Raw genomic sequence first — 7,500 nt, forward strand, 5'->3', positions numbered from 1 at the left:
GACGATTTCTCAAGAAATCTCAGTGACAACGAAGGTATGGTTAATTAAATAAATGGACATCAACGCTTCATTTTCAAGTTGATAGTACAATCTTATTAATTATAAACACTCAGCACAGTTTACTCAAGGAATTTCAAATCCATAGTTCTCTCGAACGCTCTACAAACATAGCGAAGGGTTCGAGATCGTGTGCTAATTTCGTGTTTAACTTTAATTTGGACATTTCCAGTTTTGACTTAGAAACAAAGAGAAGAATCATTGCTTCGCTTTCAAACCGGGAGGTTTAATCATTTCGTACGCTAGCTTCTTTCGATTCATGATGTCGGCCTGAAGGGTATTCGTCTAAAGGGTAATTCTTGCCTTATTTTTCACGGCAAGCGAACGTGGCCACAAGCCCGAAGTAACAAATGCCGCGCAGAGTCGTGGCTAGTCGATCGCTCCCTTAACCATGAAATTTATCATTTCCTAGACGAATTAATGTGGGAGACGAGAGAGGAAGCAAGGACGGTGACAGCATTGATGAAAATGATGGCAAACCAAGAAAAATGCGACGTAGTCGAACCCCTTCACGACGTACCAACTGCATCAGTTGGAGCAAACTTTTGAGAAGACACAATATCCAGACGTCTTCACTCGGGAGGAACTGGCTTTAAGACTGGATCTTAGCGAAGCGAGAGTTCAAGTGAGTCTTTTAATTTTCTTTAATTATTCATCTTGGCTTTGGTCTTTTAACTGGTAAAACAAAGTTTAAAAGCTTGGCAAGCCAATGCTAGTAGTGCTCAGATAATCTTACCGCTATCACCTGGAACTTTTATTAGTCATCGTATAGTATATGGGCGGAACAGTGGGTTCAGAGAAATATGGAGCAATTATCTTTGACGCGTTAGAAGTGAGCTTAGCATGTTGATTTTCTTGAATCAACTGTGATTTTTTGGTCCAATATTAACCTTCAAAGGGATTACTTCAACATCTTTTTTCAAATTAAAGGAGACACTATTTATTGCAAAAGAAACAATTTTTTTGTTCCTCGGCGCCGTCAAAGAATCGTTGCGTGGCGCCCAAATCTCTATTTCCAGAATGCAACAATATTTTAAGTTAGTTTGCGGCCGCTTCAGTGGTGATACAGTCGGGACCCTTTGTTTCATCAATTATATTGATAAAAATAACCTAGTCGAGTAACATTTTTCCCTTTAAAGATATTTTCCCCGCTAGTTCAGTAAGCGCCTAAAGAACACTGTACAGTAAAATCAACACAAGTCACTCATGAAGAATAAGGGAATTCGAAGTAACTGTACTGCACTTTGAAGAAAAAACCCTTATGTCAAATCTAGTGAAATAAATTTTAATTTACGATTAATGCTAATGCAAAGTCCTGCAGTGAGATATATAAATTGGGGAAATTACCAAGTGAATAAGATGTAATCGTGAAAAAAATTACATGAATTCAAGTGATAAGAGTACGTGTCAACCTTGCCAAGTGTGTCATTGACGGAGGAGTCGATAAACGGAATATTTCTTGAAAGTGAAATTACCATGAAAAAATCATTGATATTACGGCCTTCGAGCGCATAATACAAACGAAAGTGGCTACTAGTTCAGTCCGCGCTCAATGTAAAGGCAAGAGACTTTGAGCTTCTGTTGTGAAATTTCTATAGCGAGATAATTAAATTTCGAAAGGCCTTGTGAATTTGCTAAGTTATTAAAATTAATATTTATGTATTGAAAGTCGACAAATGTCTTTTGAACCTAGTGTTACGCAACAGACATTGAAACAAACTGTGTTGTCAAAAGTAATCAACGAACGTTTTTTTTTCCGCGTCATTTCTGCTATAATTTTGAATTCATATTTTGTGCTGACGAAACGTAATTATCCACCGTAAATTGCATTTTAAGCGAATATGTATACAAAGAAATTACAACTAAGGCAATTATTTCGTCGTATTAATGGCTTATATTGCATGGCCTTACAAACAAAGTGGATAATTGAACATGACGTAGACGAAGTGAATTGGCAATTAGCGAAGCACCTATTCAATGGTAGCAGGACATGTCAATGGAACAATCCGGACGTAAATAACGTCTGCCCCAGGGGTTTAAGCGAGTAAAAGTTGAAAGACTTAGTTAAGAATATCTTTTTACTGACGTCTTAGCTTTACCATGTGATTTGTACACTGGCAAATTAAAGAAAAATAGAATTTTACCAACCAAGGGAAAGCGAGAGACAGTTGCTGTAATATGAAACTGTCGGTCTCAGCCAGTCAAATGAGTTCACTCAGCCAATGATATTATCATCTGTATATTTATAAACACCACCATGACTCGGTGAAAATTTTCGCCTCAAATGGCCTACAATGGACATTTCGATAATGCGATAACGTCCCACGTTTTCCTTTGAAAGTTGGTCGATGAAAAACAACTACTTTTAAAGTGTTTGAAAACTATAGAAAGGTCATATATAACTGCGACAAAAAGAGTTTCAGAGATACATTACTTTTTGAAAAAAAAAAAGCCAACTTTGTGGGCAGACTGCAATGTGATTTGGAATTTGTTTCCAACAAAGAAGTAATTTTAAAAGAATTATCAGATTACTGATGGATTCAGATGTCAAGTTCGCTTGACCGTCACTTAACTGATTGGTTTCCTCAGAGCGGTTCACATCTTGGAAAAGACCTTTACTAGTTTTGCGACTTCTTGGTCAGACTCTTTCGTGTGCTATCATAAATTAATGAGCTGACAAAAAAGAAAACTCGAACTTTTGGCAATCAATTTTGAAATTGCACTTTTCTAATTTTGTTTACGTGATAGTACAGCATAGCCTTTGCGTGTCCGAGCGAATTGATTGGTATTCAGGGTTCATACTCATTCAATTCGCCGGAAGGCAAATTTAATTAGAAGAAGTCCAACATCTGTGAGTTCAATTGGCTAGTTTCGCAACCTCCGAAACGCAGAGTATATGAATAGCCCGGCTGTTGTTTGTGTCTCTTGGTATAAAAACCAACATGCAATGAGAATTTTTGCCGGGCTTTGGCAATAAGACCAAGCTCGGATTCAGTTGAGAACAAATTTCTAATCTTAAGAAGCCACTCCTAGTTTTGATGACTTAGAGAACCCAACGTAACTTTTTATCATCAAGCAAGATGTTAACGAGGCCTCACATATCGAATTGAACTCGACTTAGAAGGCTCGTGGCAAAATGGGAGAGATAAGCTAAATAATGGGATGCCTCAAGAATTTTAATTACACAGCTTATCTAGCCGGAAATCTTGCCAGTTTTTTGATACTATTAAAATTGAGATTTCACTTTGCCATGCACGCTTTTTTTGAACTATCTAAAGGCTTGTTAACATTTTTTGAAGTTAGCAAGATTTTGCATGGAACGGAAGGCATTTTGTAAAATCAACCCTAAAATAATGGAGAATGAAAAAGAGTTAGGGCAAAGATAAAAATCAGTGAGTTAAATTTACTTAATAGTATTATTTTTAAAAATACAACCACACTTTTGAGTTTTAAGGAACATGTTTCGATGTTTCAAACATCGAAACATCGAAGCATGTTCCTTAAACTCAAAAGTGTGGTTGTATTTTTAAAAATATTAGTAAAACTTGTGCTATCCAGACCATTTGGAAAACTTAATAGTATCCTTTAAGACATCTTTCGTTTGTTGTAATCTCAACACTCCCCATCTTTCAACAGCTTTTTTAACGCGATAATAATGTTTCAAAGTTCTTATCAAAGTGATTTCAATATTTCAATTAACAGCTCTTTCCATCACATATTGTGATAGCATAGAAAGAAAGAAATCAATGGACGGAAATGGAGAATGTTTTCACCATTTAGTATATTTGGCGAGTCTGTTTGAAAGTTTTTATCGATATTTCAGTAGCTAAAATCCTCCTTGCTATTTCATTTTTTCATCAATCCACTATAATTTCTACCTATTTTAAACTTCAGCACGCACCTTTAGTTCGCTGTCTGTTGCCATTTGGGGCCACAACTGCTTGATAAAAATCTCGTTTGTAACATTTGTCATTTGCCATGAACTCCACAATCAGCCGCGTTTTCTAATGGCCGTGTTTATGTTTTCCTCGGTACTGTATAGTATAAATATTTATTTCAAAACTTTGAAACGCCATCCTCCGATGACACTCTTCGGAAAGAGAATATCATTCAACTACAGTGAAGATATCCTAGGAAGGGAATCGTTTTTTCGTGTGTAATAGAAAAATCGCTGGCTTTTAGTCTTTACGAAAAGCCCCAAAGTTTAAAAAAGGCGTGTTGCAATATAACTGGGTTCTCTCTTTGTCGTCTTATCTAATTTATACAGACTATCGATAAAGAGAAAGAGTACTGAACAAAAGCAAAATAATCCTTAATTGCTAAAAACAACGTTTCTTATGTAGATTCTCACGACTTCATATTTAAACAGTCAGGGGTCTTTGAAAGATTTTCTCACGGTATGCATATCTATATATATATTTACTTTCTTAGAAAAGAGTTACTTTGTCAAAGCCATTTCTTGCGGATGTGCCAATCATTGCAAGAAGGGTAGATCCTTGCTGCTTTTCAAGAGCACTGAGTCATTTCATGTCTGAAGCATATTTTTCGGAGGCCAAATTAAAAACCCAGAAGACCTTTCAAATTACTAGGTGTTTCAGTCGCGCCAACTCCCTAATTGGTTCGATTATTACCTCTGTGATTCAGTTCTACATGTGGTTAACGTTCCACGAGACACGTGTTCGAAGCTTACAGCGGTGTTTTTTCCTCGACACGAGGCATTATAGAGAGTTTTTGTGTTAGCATGGAGAGCTGATTTGTGTACACCATGTACAAAAGTATAGCATTTCTAGTACGAGAATGCGGTTACAGATAATAATAACCTGTGGTTATTTTGTAATCGTAAACTCAAGGAAGTAATTACGGTCGTTTTAAGACGTGCAATGTGTGATTGTAAGGGCCTTGGAAGATTCTTGGCATTAATTTTGATATCTGCACTAATGGAAGAAAGTGAGAAAACCAGTATCACAAAACAGGAATTTTAAGACTGAGATAGATTAGCAAAAACATGTAATGTTGCGAGAAATCGGAACACAGATCAAGACGCTGAAGCCATGTTCATGCATGAACACGATATTTTTTCTTTAGAGTAAATTGCTTCAAATACCTTGAATTCCCAGGTTGCTAGCAAAGCTTTCTACAGTTTGCAAATAACTTCAGTCAAGCAAATCGTTGACAAAAAACCTACGCGATTGTATTGTAAACAACAGCTGCAAGCTGGCAACGCAAACCAAGCATGGTTATAATTACCTTTAATTGGAAGGGTTATTTTGAGGCTACCATTTAAAGCTACCAGTTTATTTTAAATCACCAGAACCTTTGCTTCACCTTGTGATACATGTCTCTGAGATCGATAAACATCAGAAAATCCTTCTCTCCAGAGATTAGTGTGGCAGGGGTACTTTCGGTCAAATTTAACCGTCAGACATCTTTGCTTTAACCACAGGATGACAACCCAAGGGATGCGACAGCGTGTGACGTCACGTTATATTTTGAGACAGTTGTAACGACCGATTCAATTGATCAAGGAAATGTTCCAATAAAACAACAATAAAAGCAAGGTGATACACGCAAACACCAGCCCGGTGTGGCCAACAAATCACGCATGCGCACAACCATTTCACACGGTCAATTAGCAGCCATGGACAGCCTGCCACTAAAAGGGGTGCTAAAAACACCCGCCTGGTATGTTAGCTACGCCAGGCTGATGAGGCCCGGGCTGGTGTTAGCCTGTGTCACCTTGCTTTTATTGTTGCACCCACCATTTTGTGCGTTGTCCTGACTGATTTGATGGGTTTTTGGGACGCTTCGATTTCCACTACAGAACGACGCGTCGTTACATACATTATAAACAGACAAGGTGTGCAGCTTCGAAGACCTTCCAAAAGTCGCTCTTGGGCACGTGAAAAATTATCTGCAACCTCAAAATCCTGCTCGATTTTCCAGCTTCGCTCGGGTTTTTGCTATTGCCATATGAGCCAATCAAAAAGCTCAAATTCCCCCCAAGAGAGACAAAATTATCAATCTGAGCTTTTTGATTGGTTCACTGGTCTTAATCAAATTCCAATGATCGATCTCTCCGGTCCCGATCATATGGGGATGGCAAAAACCTAAGAGAAGCTTGAAATTCTAGCAGGATTTTGAGGTTGTAGAGCCATACAAATGCGATGATTTTTGGCACGAGTGGTCTTGGGAGCTGAACGCCTTGTCTATTTATGTGACATGTGACGACGCATCGGATCTAAAGTGGAAATCGAGGCTTCCCAAAAACCCATCAAATCACTCAGGACAACGCAGAAAATTGTGGGTGAGTGAACTTTATTTATCTGACTGTCCATAAAGTGGATTTTCGAAATGAAACGTCGCGACTGATTTGAAGTCTTTATGGAACATTTTCCTCGATCAGTTGACGCGGCCGTTACAACTGTCTCAAAATAACGTGACGTCACGTTCTCTCGCATCCTTAGGGTTGTCAGCCTAACAATTACGTTTACCCCGTTTTTTCCTGAGGTATCGAGGAATGATTTAAGACCATTTGAGTTCTCTACGACACGGAAAACTGGCAGTATCAAATCGACTTCCAAAATGTTCAAAAACCGATTAAGAAGCAATAATCCGAGATTAAATACCACCAACCCAGGTTTTCAGTTTTGACCGTAAAAGGGTCTTAACATCCTAATTTTATGATGAAGGAAAGTAAAATTGCATGTCAAAACTGAAGACTAAACATCTTGTGAAAAACTTAGGTTGTCATCAGAAAATGGACTGCAATTTAAGTTCATGATAATCCAAGAATAGCTTAAAAGCTAGCTATACATTCTCAGTGATAACAAAGTCAATGTTTCGCTCTATTTTTCGCAGGTGTGGTTCCAAAACAGACGAGCCAAGTGGAGAAAGCGTGACAAGTCCATGGGACGGGAGAGCCCCACGTACCTCTACGGCCAGTCCAACGATAATCATTACAGAGCGCTTGCAGATCTTCCACACGCGCACCCAGCGACATTTGCCCCAGGCATGGAAAGATGGCACCCACAAGTGCCAGCCCTTAGCCTCTTGTCTCCCTACGCAACTGCACCTAGTCCATATGGTCCCCTCGGGGCTCATCTTGCAGGGATCTCCCCGGCAGCAATGTACACGCACCATTTGTACAGGCAGTACGCAAGACCGACCATGGCTCCCTTTTTGAAGGGCCCTCTCAGCCCCTCTGACACCCAGGAGTTCCGGAGGTCAAGTATTGAAAATTTGAGATACAAAGCCAAACAACACAGTTCGACAAAGCCACTGGCTGATGGAGGCAAAACTGCTGAATTAATTTAATGGCTTGGTATGCACAAAGATACAGGTTGTTTTCACTTGTGCGATCAGTGGATGTGTTCTTTGACCGAAAGAACATAAATAAAAACGGTCGCACAAGAATAGATGTCGCCATGCACTGCTTATTACTGC

At 38.8% G+C, this 7,500-nt stretch overlaps 1 protein-coding gene across 1 annotated transcript in view; it reads left to right on the plus strand.

The window, feature by feature from the left end:
• Nucleotides 1–7,500, plus strand: part of LOC138038506 (retina and anterior neural fold homeobox protein 2-like) — a 15,879-nt gene that overhangs the window by 7,123 nt on the left and 1,256 nt on the right. Inside the window, exon 3 of the mRNA XM_068884383.1 lies at nucleotides 6,916–7,500. This exon is cut by the window's right edge and continues 1,256 nt beyond it. Coding sequence (XP_068740484.1) covers nucleotides 6,916–7,371 — 456 coding nt within the window. The 3' untranslated portion in view covers nucleotides 7,372–7,500. The remainder of the gene's footprint in view (nucleotides 1–6,915) is intronic.

This window comes from Montipora capricornis, chromosome 2 (assembly GCF_036669925.1).
Source record: "Montipora capricornis isolate CH-2021 chromosome 2, ASM3666992v2, whole genome shotgun sequence".
Classification (NCBI taxonomy): Eukaryota; Metazoa; Cnidaria; class Anthozoa; order Scleractinia; family Acroporidae; genus Montipora; species Montipora capricornis.